Raw genomic sequence first — 12772 nt, 5'->3', positions numbered from 1 at the left:
ACGAGGAGCCAAGATTTTTTTTAAGCTAGACCTACGGGGGGCTCACAACATAATCTAGATCTGCCAGGGTGACGAATGGAAGATGGCATTCAACACCCGAGATGGGCACTATGAATACCTGGTAATGCCTTTCAGCCTGTGTAACGCCCCCTCGTTATTCCAAGAGTTCATCAATGACATCTTCCGAGATCTCCTCTACGTCTGTGTCGTGGTCTACCTCGATGACATCTTGATCTTTTCTCCAGACCCGACGACTCAGCAGAGACACGTCCGTCAAGTTCTGCTGCGATTAAGGGAGAATCACTTATATGCCATACCGGAGAAGTGCGTGTTTGAGAAAAATTCTCTACCCTTCCTGGGCTATATCATTTCGGATCAAGACCTCAAGATGGATACTGGAAGGTAAAGTCCGTCCTGGAATGGCCACTCCCTCAAGGCTTAAGGTCCATACAGCGCTTTTCTGGATTCGCCAACTTCTACCGTTAGTTCATCCCAAACTTCTCTTCACTGACGGCGCCCATCCCTACCCTCACCAAAAAGGGCATGAATGCCAAGGTGTGGACTCCAGAGGCAGAATCTGCGTTTAATAGCCTGAAGAGTGCCTTCATGTCAGTCTCTACCCTCCATCATCCTGATGTGTCTCGACAGTTTTCGTTGGAGGTGGACGCCTCCTCGGTTGGTGCAGACGCACTTCCGTTTCAGAGAGGTCCCAAAGGCAAGGCAGTGATATGTGGCTATTATTCTAAACTTTTCTCTTCCGCAGAGCGCAACTACTCTATTGGGGATCAGGAGTTACTGGCCATCAAGTTGGCTCTGGAGGAGTGGAGACATCTACTGGAGGGCGCAGCTCACCCTATTCTGATATTTACCGACCACAAGAACATCACCTATCTCCAGTCGGCTGAATCCCCGGCAAGCCCAGTTTGTTCTTTGCCCAGTTCCAGTTTGAGCACCACTACCACCCTGCCGACAAAAATGTGGGGGCCGATACATTGTCCAGTTCGTTTGAGACTGAGAATGCCATGGAGTCTCTGCAAAACATCATTGATCCGTCCTGCATTGTCTCTGTCAACCCTCTGCAAATTAGAGACATCCCTCCGGGGAGGACTTTTGTACGCCTGGCAGACAGAAGAAGAATTCTTCGCTGGGGACATTGCCCGTCATTTCTGGTGGCCCATGCTGCCCAAAGACATCATGGACTTTGTCTCGTCCTTCATGGTGTGCGCGGCTAACAAGGTTGCTCACTCCAAGCCTGCTGGCCTTCTCCAGCCACTGTCGGTGCCCAATGCTCCCTGGCAGCATATAGCAATGGACTTTGTCACGGATCTGCCTCCCTCTGCTGGATGCAGCACGGTCTGGGTGGTGGTGGACCGATTCTCGAAAATGGCTCATTTTGTTCCACTGACCAGCCTACCTTCTGCTTCTCGTATGGCCAACCTCTTCATCCAACACATCTTCGGCCTGCATGGCTTACCTCTGCATATCGTGTCTGATCGTGGGGGTTCAGTTCACCCCAAAGTTCTGGAGAGCCCTCTGTAAACTCCTCGATGTAAAGTTGGACTTTTCCACAGCCTACCAACCCCAGTCCAATGGTCAAGTCGAGAGAATCAATCAGATCATGTCGAACTATCTACGAGAGTGTCAGTTACGTCCCAGGTGCCCGCAGCTGACTCTGCATTCAGGGACTTCCTGCAGATCTGGCAGCAAACCCGATCCTCTATTCTGCTGTTGACAACCGCATGAAACGAAAGGCAGACAGAAGAGAGCCTCCTCAGTTTCTTCCCGGGTACCAAGGTCTGGCTATCCTCTAGAAATATCCGGCTGAGGGTGCCGTCATACAAGTTTGGTCCCAGGTTCCTCGGACCCTTCAAGATCCTACAGCAGATCAGTCCTGTCTCCTAAAAGCTTCGGCTTCATCACACCCTCAAGATCCCCAACTCCTTTCATGTTTCCCTCCTGAAGCATGTGGTCCTAAACCGCTACACCAAGACTCCTAGTCCTGCAGTTTCCTCCAGCGGTCGATCAGATACATTCGAGGTTAAGGAGATCTTGGACACCAAAAAAGTGGGAGGAAGAACTTTTTATTTGGTGGATTGGAGTGGGTTTGGTCCAGAAGAGTGGTCTTGGGAGCCAGAGGAGAATCTCAATGCTCCTACCCTCATGAAGAAGTTTCTCTCCCACTCTGGCCCCAAGAAGAGGGGGCGTAAGGGGGGGGATATTGTAACGCCCATGGCCACAGACCGTTGGGATAACCTACCACCCGACGCCCGCAGCCATGGATCTGTGAGCACTCGCCCGCATCTCCTCCTCAGGAGACACCAACGCTCACTTCCGCTTCGTTCTGCTGTGCCCCGTAGGGTGCACGCTCGTGCCCGGCCTTTAAGGGCCAGCGCATGCACATGAAGAAAATCAGTAATTAGCCCATACACACTCTGGACTATAACAAGGGCCCTGCCCCTTCCTTCATTGCCTGAGCATTGTTGTGTTTACCCGTGTCAGTCCTTGAAAATGTTCCCTTAGTCCCTTAGTGTTTTCCAGTTCCCAGTGTTCCCGTTTCTGATACCTGTATCCTGTGCTACCTTGTTCCTGTGCCTTAAAGAGTTGGAGTCGTGTTGTGCCACCGATCATGTCTGATGTGCTGCATCAAGCCTGGTGTCTGCTGCCAAGGCCCCTTCCGAGCCTAACCATCGCTACTTTCTGAACTACCACAGGTACCCTTACTCGGACTATAGACATTGACTTGGTATTCTGTTTGGCTAGCTGCTATCCCGCTACAGCTGTATGACCCAGTGGGTCCACATACCCACGGAACGTGAGAGAAACCTCCCATTTTCATGGGTCACTGTTAATCTTATATACCTTAAAGCAAAGGTATATAGCAGTTTTCTTTTTTAATGTTTCTTTAATTACACGTGGCTGGTACTGGTACTTTCATCAGTTGTATCACATCCCAGTCCTGTAGATTCTAAACTCTCGGGAAGAATACACTGTCCAAAACAAATATCTGTAGCTCTTCATGTTTGTTATTACCAAGTGCTGAAGAAAAGTAGCACTGTATACCTGTAAATAGAGTGGAATAGCAAGTTAAGTGAAGCTGTGTCCCAGTCTCATTACACTTTTGTAATTGTGTGTACATATATATACATATATATATATATATATATACATATATACATATATTTATATTTATATACTCACAATTACAGAAGTGTAATTAGACTGTAAATATATATAGATATATAAAATGGATTATTATGAGAAAATGTCTGCCAATCTTTTCTGCTCCTGTTAAGTATATTTACACTGAGTTTTTTGCAGGCAGAAAATTCCAAACTGAATTTTGAGGTAGATTTTAATCTGCCTGCATGCCGTTTGCACGTGTGTCGTGGCGTTTTTCGCTCGCGCCCATTGAGCGCCACGGGCAAAAATGAAGCAAAATACGCTTTCTCTGCCTCCCATTGATGTCAGTGGGAGGTCAGAGGCGTAAACGCCCGAAGATAGGGCATGTCGCTTCTTTTTCCTGCAAGCGTTTTTTACCGCTTGCTGGAAAAAAACGCCTCCGCCTCCCATTGAAATCAATGGGAGGCATCTTTAGAAGTTTCTGGCGCGTTTTTTGACACGGTTTCCACGTCAAAGAAGTGTAAAAAGACTTAGTCTTAGCCTTAGTCACTAGCAGTTATATTATAGCTCAATATATATTTCAATATTATAGCTAATAACTCATTTCCAAACATTAGGAAAGGCATTACAGAGAGAATTTGGAATGACAGAGGCATGCCATATTGTGCAAATAATAATGTTATATATGGTGCAAATCTATGTATAGTGTCATACAATACCCAAATAGCAGTTGTGAACATCGTCCAAATAATCGACTATACAGTACTAGCTCTTATAGCCCATCTAGGCACCTAACCACAGCTAAGTTCTCCCTAACTTGTCCAAGTACCCACATACAGGCATACGCTCTCTCACATTTATACAGTCAGGGATAGATGTTCATGTAGGGATATACTACTTCAACTTACATTCACACAGTAAATCAGGTACAGGTTTGGCGGAGTAGCCTGGGTTAGGGAAAGCTAAAGGTACTCGAAGAATCCAGCCTCGGAGTCCAAATCAAGATAACGATGCAGCGGAAAGATCACATAGAAACGGATGTTCATCAGTCTCACACATGTGGCATTTCTCTTGTGCTTGAGGCCTCGTGTGGTTAATTTATACACAAAAAGCCAATACAAGTTTGAAGAACAATAGCATTCATATATGACTTAGTTCCAGCCCAGTTATAGAGGTAGCTTAACCAATCCCATTAAAGGTCACGTCATAGTATATAAATATATTACTTGCATAAAGAAACTATGGAAGCATATATATATATCTATAAAGTTCCAGCTTGTTAATTTTGCAGGTGGAATAATTGTTTTGGGTCATGGCAAAGACTTTTAAGGGGGTTTTACACTGGGCGATTATCGGGCAGAACGCTCGTTGCCGATAATTGCCCTGTGTAAACAGGGCACCGATCAGCAGATGATCGCGCAAACACTCCATCATCTGCTGGTCGTATCGTTTTAAAAAAGTAAAATAATATCGTTGTCGGGAGCACATCTCCCTGTGTAAACAGGGAGACGTGCTGCCAACATGATAATAACGTTTGGGGACGAGCGATCGGAGTAACGACCGCTCGTCCCCATCCATAGCTCCGTGCGACAGGAGCAAATGCCGATCAACGATGTCTCGTTGAACGGCGCTCGCTGCATCGGCCGATTATTGGCTGGTGTAAAAGGGCCTTTAGTCTCATTAAAACATGAAAACCTTATCTTGAGGCCATAAAACTTCAGTCTATTATAATTCTTCAAAACATTTATTTACTGAGACTTTCAAGGCCTGACAAATGTCTTTACATACTTATTAACCCTCTATACTATGGATTTTTCTACTGAATGGTAAATGATATTCAATAATTACTTTCATGGGTTCACTCTCCCTCATTAATCACAAACTATTTGTTGTTTGTGAAGACAGTGAGTAATTACAACACTACCGTACACCATAATATAGGCAATGTTTGTGAGAGGGGAGAGGAATCATGGGAGTTATATACATTGGTAATCTTGCCCACAGCAAGCATTAGCAAAATGTAAACAACAGTGCTGTACAAAAATAACTACTGAGCTATGGGGGCATCATCCGGTAACCATTCAGACACATATAGATACTTTTCTCTATTTTTCATAAGCACACATAACCCTTTTTTTTTTAGAGCAAAACAGTCATACTATGAGAAAAGTTTATCATAAGACATTATAATTCAACAAAAGTACATAAGAGCTAAGAATTGTGTGTGTGCTTTAAACATGTCATATTATGCATTAAGAGCAAACATTTTGGCGTGTTTTACAGATGCATTAATGAAATATTCTGGAGGAGTGCTTACAGTAACTGGCCCAAATGCTACAGCACATATTTTTGCAACCTATCCATCTCCATATCTTTCAACAATAAATGGACTTGCAGATCAAGTAAGTTCAAATGATTATATCAATGCTCATTTATATTTTGATACTATTGTGATAAGTAATAATGTGTGATTCAGAATATAATACCATTATAGTTGGATGTATGTGGCACAATTGATTTCTCATAGGAAAGGACATAATCAGATCCTCCACTGTGCCATGTAGATCTGGAAACAGACAGCTATCGTAGGAAGGAAGAGGTGTTACAAGTCACCATGGGGCTTCATAGTAAAATGTAGAGTGGTAACCTTTTTACCATGACCACCTTCAGCAGCAAATGAGAACCTAATGATTATTTTGGTCTCCACAGTATCCCATGTGTCTTTTTTTTTTATTCACAGCCCCTTTCACCATTTACAGTTATCATTAAAGAAGCACTCTGGCAAAAAATTAGCACAAGTTAGGCTAACTCACCAACAATATTCTAGCAGTGTCATTCGTTTCTTCCCAGCTCAATTGCATCTATACATTTTGAACCCTTTTCTTTATGAGCAGCTGTGTCATGTGATCTCCGTCTGACTACCACAGCTCTCATGTGTAGACTATCTGTGAACTACAGGATTACATCATCACCTATCAAATCCCCGTCCTTGTTCCCCTGTATATTACCCATGCATTTAGTGCTGCTAAAGAAATAATGTCTGCCCTGTCTAAGGGCGTAGGAGTGCAGTGATATAATAGGCGAGTCCATTCAATGATTAGCTGCAGAGTTATAAAACTTCTCTATCTTACACTGACATACTGACTGTCTATACTATGTGTGAGTGCTGTGCAGAATCTCCTGTGTATTTCTATGAGATGCTGCTCCTTGCTGTCTTCCGCTTGTAAGAACTGGCAGATAAATCTATGACTAGAAGGAAGCAGTGGAAACAGGCAGAAGCTGCATCACATAGGACTACACTGAGACTATGCAGTATGAGTTAGGGGACAGAATTTCTACAGTATGTCACTGATATGTGACATGCAGGAGGCAACGAGAGCAGTGTGAAGCTGCATACCATAGGAATACACTGAGACTTTGCAGTGTGAGTACAGAAGTGTGAGTACAGAATGTCACTGATCTATCACTTACTGCACTTAGAAAGAACTTAGAGAAGAGCAAGTGCAGTGTGATAAGACTCTGCCCCATCTTCAAAGCCAGAGGCATAATGGGAAACGTAGGCGGCATTAGGGGAACCATATCAGAGAGGAAGAAGGAACTAAGACGGCAGACAACCCATAAATAGCCCATCAACTAAAACAGGTATTTACAAGGCATACACAGTCTCCATTACATTATTCTTTAATAATAGCCTATGCTGCACTATATAGGCAACAAAAACTTTAACTGCACCTCTGAGTGAAGGAGGCCTCGTTGGCTACTAGGTCCCATAGTATCTACTATGCCTAGTACCCTAGTAGCTATGCCCAATCATCGGTGACAACTGATATAGTTACCCTTCCAACTTCCCAGATATGTGAATGGAAGATTGGCCTAATTATGCTTTGATGTCCCTCTCTTGCAACGTTGCAGATTTGCAGTTCAGGACTCTAGGGAAAATTGGTGATGACATCTGTGGGGGCTGTAATGTTTTAACATTGATCGTCACCTTGCTTTCGCAGCTGATTTACACTATATGGCCAAAAGTATGAGGACACCTGACTATCACACCTATATGAGCTTGTTAGACATCCTATTACAAAACCATGGGTATTAATAGGGAGTTGGGCCTGCTTTTGCGGCTAAAACAACCTCCACTCTTCTAGGAAGGTTTTCTACAAGATTTTGGAGTGTCTTTGAGGGAATGTGTGCCCATTCAATCAAAAGAGCATTTACATCCCAAAGTTCTTTGATGGGGTTGAGGTCAGGGCACTCGAGTTTCTCAACACCAAACTCATCAAACCATGTCTTTATACATCTCACTTCATGATGGAACAGGAAGGAGCCTTCCCCGAACTGTTGCTAAAAAGTTGGAAGCATACAATTATTCCTTAAGCACCAAATTTTAAGGTAGATATAGAGATGGAGACCAAATTGGGAACCACTGTAAAAATAAGACACCCTCCAGGCGCAAAACTTCCACAACTCAGTAAGTTGCTGATAAACTATTTATTATTTGAACAAGACAAAATAAAATGAATAGTATGAAAGTCTCTGACTAGTATTTCAGAGACTTTCATTCTATTCATTTTATTTTGTCTTCTACTAAAAAAACCGTTTATCAGCAACTTACTGAGTCGTGGAAGTTTTGTGCTCTGAGGGTGTCTTATTTTTACAGTGGATCCCAAATTGGTCTCCATCTCTATATCTACATCATTACTCTCCCTGGCGAGGCAGGTACCTGACGACCTAGGGATATCGACACCGGCAGCATCCTTGCTGTTACTACACCCTGCAATAGTTTTGTGCCTATCCTTGAACAACATTTAAAGGTGAGCCTCCCTTTTTCCTGCTCCAGAGAAAACGCTCACCTAAATCTGATGTACTCACTCTATGAAGCGTCTTCTGTTCTCCTTCTTTTAACCGCTATATACTCCACCATATTTTTTCAGAAGGCACCATGGTAGTGGTAGTGTTCTCCTGGCATCTGCCAAACTCAGGCTCGTACATCATACTGCCAGATAGTAAAACAGGATTTATGAAACACATGTCATGAATCTCTGGACACACAGTTCTAGTGCTGATGTCACTTCCAATAATAGTTTGGAACTCTGTAGTAAGTGATACAATAGAGAATAGGCGATTTTTACACACCATCTGCTTCAGCACTTGGTGAACACGCTCTGTGAGTTTGTGTGGTCTACCGCTTCATGGAATTACTCCTAGACGCTTCCATTTCACAATAATAGTATTTACAGCTGACAGTGGCAGATCTAACAGATGAGAATTTTCACTGACTGACTTGTGGCAAAGGTGGCATCCTAAGACAGTGCAACGTTTAAAGTCACTGAGTTCTTCCAATGTTCGCCTATGGAGATTGCATGGCTGGGTGCTTAATTTTACACACCTGTCTGCAATGGGTATGCCTGAAACACCTGAACTTCATAATTAGGAGGGATGTCCACATACTTTTGACTATATAGTGTATTAAGATATTAAAAATAACCAAATATGTTATAGATAAATGCTCTTTATTAAAATAGTTGTACAAAATTAGAAAAAAAGACTGACACTGGAAAAATGCAGACACTTTTTTTTATACATCCTTTACATCCCAGACATATAGTAGCAGAGTCTAAATAACTGTTGCGAGCCTGTTTTATTGTGACTTTAATTAAAATGTTCACGGCAGTGAAAGATCAGAATTTTTTCGTGAATAGTGTTAAATTGATATAAGCAGGAAAAAAATAAAAATGAAACATTTAATTAAATCTATTATGCTCTGTCTTTTTTTACACTAGGACTTAAAATACTGTTTTCTCCCTTTGCACAGATGATGTCTACTGCACTGCTGCTTATTTTGGTGTTTGCCATATTTGACAAAAAGAACATAGCAGCCCCCAATGGACTAGAGCCAGTTGCTGTTGGACTCCTCATTCTGGCATTAGGACTATCACTGGGATCTAACTGTGGAGGAGCTATGAACCCAGCCAGAGATTTAGGCCCAAGAATCTTTACAGCTCTGGCTGGCTGGGGCTCAGAAGTTTTTACGTAAGTGACCTAATCAGGGGAGTTACTAGGGTCTTAAAAGATCAGGGGCACAAGCCCCAAGGCATATGTTTCCCCCCCCCCAAAAAAAATTATATAATTCAGAGACAGCATATCTAAAAGACTACACCCCCTAGATATTGCTACACCACTAGATAGAAATAGAAACATTGTCTCAGCAGACAGTATCAGAAATGATAAGATTAGATAAAGCAGCTTGGCAGACAGTATCACACAATAGGCTTAGATATCGCTGTTCAGCAGACAGAATTACACATGATAGGCTTAGATACAGGGACCCAGCAGACAGTATCACACATGATAGGCTTAGATACAGGGCCCCAGCAGTCATTATCACACATGATAGGCTAAGATACAGGGCTCCAGCAGCAAGTATTCTTGTACTTACCCCCAGGGGCGGATTTGGCATTTCTGTGGTCCAAAGCAAAGTTATGCCTGAAGGACCTAAACATAGACACCTGTAGAGAATGCCACACACAGTGCCCCCTGTAGATACTGCCACACACAATGCCCCCTGTAGAGACTGCCACACACAGTGCCCCCTGTATGGTGTCACAAACAGTGCCCCCTGTAGAGAGTGCCACACACAGTACTCCCTGTAGAGATAGTCAGACACGGTCCCCCGGTAGAGAGTAACACACCAGTCCCTGTAGATTGTGCCACTCACATTGCCTACTGTAGAGAGAGTCTTACACACAGTCACCCTTGTAGAGAGTGCCACACAGAATGCTCACTGTAGATAATGCCACACACAGTGCTCCCTCTAGAGAATGCCACAGTCTCCATAGATAGTGCCACTCCAACCCCTGTAGATAGTGCCACACAGCGCCCCCTGTAGATAGTGTCCCCATTATGTAATAGTGCTGCCCAAACAAATAATAATACCTAAACTCACCTAGCCCTGTTCCCACGATGAACAGAACTGCACAGCAGGCCTCCTCAGCCACATGCATAGACTTGCCCGATGCAGGGACATGGCTTGTAGCCTAGTGAATAGAGGAGCCGGGAGCTGACAGCTCCCTGCTCCGCCATAGTATTGAATTGTATCTGCGTTCCAAGGACGCAGATACAATTGAATGTGGCAGTCGCCTGGGGATCCGGGGTGCCAGGCCAAAAATATGGGGCTTATGCCCCGGATGCCCGATGCTACCAGTGCCACTGGACCTCATGATAATAATAAAGTTCATTTTATTTTTTCATAGAAAGACTTGGGTTATGACTTCATTATTCATATATACGGTCAGATCACACAAAATAGTAACAGGAGATAAAGACCAAGATATCCAGCTACTCCGTCCATAATTCTTTTTTATATTCTTCTCTATATCACTGGTTTGTATAACGACCTTTGATTTGGATTTATATCTATCTCAGACAGGATTAAGGCGCATAAGCCAAACACTAGTGAGTTTGTTTGACATGACATGTCCCTAAATATGCAATGCTGCTTTCGGTCCTTTTTGTTGTTACAGTAATTCTTCTCTACAGTCAAAGTTGTACCACTTGATATGTTGAGCTCACTACCAATCTCTTCTCTATCACCTTTTTTTTTTTAAATGGATGCAATATTCGCTAATTTCTAATCATAGTAGAAAATAATTAAGTTAATCAATGCAGCGATTATTCATCAATTGGTCCAAGGGGAAGTTTAACGTTTTCAGCTTCTCACTTTTCTGCACTTATAAAGGAAGATAAAGGAAGATAAAATTCTCATGGTGCCTGTAAATGGAAGTGTCCCCTAAAATATATATATGTATATGTATATATAGTGTATATAGTGTATGTAATGTCACAGCCCTGGTCATGAGCAACGGCCTCACAACAAGGCAGGACAATTAGTTATTAGTGATAGAGACAGGAGATACTGCTTTGATCTCCTGTCTCCATTAATATCTTTGCGCGCGCATGGGCGTTCTCGCGTTCACTCTTGGCTGGTGACTCCATATCACCGCGCTGACCCATGTTAGCCGGGGGCGAGCGCTACTCAACCCGCTACGAGTGTACCGGCAGGGTTTAAATAGCCATGCGTCGGTGCGCTCAGTAGCTGGGACCTGCTCTCACCAGTCCACCAATGTCTGGCTCACCTCAGCTGAGTCCCGCCTCCCACACCACCAATGGAGCACAGCTCTCCAGTGGGACCTCACCCTCCACCAACGACCTGCTCCTGTCTCCTGCTCTGGCTCCTGTCTCCTGTCTCCGGCTCCTCACCACAACGCTAAGTATCAAGTGAAGCCGCAGCTACACTTTAACTCTCTCTCCACCTGTCATCCCCTGAGTACATCTATAGTTATCCCTTGCTGCCGCTGGTTAATCCTTGCTGCCCCTGAGTCCATAGTTAACCATTGCTGCCCCTGAGTTAACCCCTGCTTCCCCAGAGACCCTAGTTAAACTTTACTGCCACTGAGTTAACCCTTGCTGCCCCTGAGTAACCCTTGCTGACCTGCACATCCCCTGTTCACATCCCCTGGTAACCCTTTCTGACCTACCTACACATCCCCGGTTAACCTTTTCCCACCTGCATACTTGACAATCCCCTGGTAACCCTTTAGCTTCCACATCCCCTATTAACCCTTAGAATGCAGGGACAGTTAAATTTAGGAGGGAGTGAGACAGAAATAGTGAGCGTGTAGTGTATTGTAACACAACTTATATGTATGTTTGGATAAGTGGGTGGTGGTATAGATTAGTACTTGTAATACCTTGTTTATACTGTACCACGTGTTGTGTTAGTGTATTCAATACATATTAAGATATTAAGTGTATTGGGATACACTGATACTATACTGTGACTATTTACTGTGTTTGGTTTATCTAGGTGCCATTATTTTGCATATATAAATATTACCTTCATTTCTACTATACGGTCGTATTCCCTTAAAGGGATGGTGTCATGAAATTTTCGATTTGTCGACACATACAGAGATGGAATGTGGCACATACATCCCTATAGAGAATGGGAACGGGAGCCGTTCCATTCACTGCAGCGTATGCCGTCTGTGTGCGCCGCTCCCACACAGACCAAAACGAAGCTCATTAGCAGAGCGAAATCCAGCGCCATTTTCATGTGGACCGGAAGCTGCTGCCAGACAGTCAGATGATGACTTCCGGCCGCGGCTTCCGGCCATATGTTCAAGGAAGCGAAGGCGCAAGGAATAGGAGCGGAGGAGGCAGCGGCGACAGGAACAGGTAAGTTATGTTTGTGTTGTGTGTATTATGTTTGTGTATGTTAGTGTTATACTGTCTGCTTAGCACCGTATCTAATCCTCCTACACTGTGCATTCGCTCAGAAAATGGCGGCACACAGTGTAGGAGGTTTGAAGTTGCAACCCCCTCCTTCTCCTGGCACTAGCCAGAATAAGGGAGGGGGGATTGTGTGAGGACACTACAGCGAGTGTGTCTACCCCTAATTTGCAGCATAAAGCAATGAGGTTGCTTTACTACATTGACCATGCTGCAATTTTGGGAACGGCTCACTCTGGTGACCAGCACATGGAAATCTAATTTATAATATTTCCTGACTTGTGAAAAAATTAAATAAATGTGTAATCACTCAAATAATGATTGTTTAACTAAAAAAGTTTAAAAAATTTATAGCGACACTGTA

The 12772-nt window shown here is 43.7% G+C and overlaps 1 protein-coding gene across 1 annotated transcript in view; it reads left to right on the top strand.

The window, feature by feature from the left end:
- Positions 1-12772, top strand: part of AQP9 (aquaporin 9) — a 54629-nt gene that overhangs the window by 32800 nt on the left and 9057 nt on the right. Inside the window, exons 4-5 of the mRNA XM_075857943.1 lie at positions 5404-5522; positions 8933-9150. Coding sequence (XP_075714058.1) covers positions 5404-5522; positions 8933-9150 — 337 coding nt within the window. The remainder of the gene's footprint in view (positions 1-5403; positions 5523-8932; positions 9151-12772) is intronic.

The sequence above is a fragment of the Rhinoderma darwinii genome, chromosome 3, assembly GCF_050947455.1.
Source record: "Rhinoderma darwinii isolate aRhiDar2 chromosome 3, aRhiDar2.hap1, whole genome shotgun sequence".
NCBI classification, from domain to species: domain Eukaryota; kingdom Metazoa; phylum Chordata; class Amphibia; order Anura; family Rhinodermatidae; genus Rhinoderma; species Rhinoderma darwinii.
Note: the sequence above shows the minus strand (reverse complement) of the source record. Positions and strands in the feature narration are given on the sequence as shown.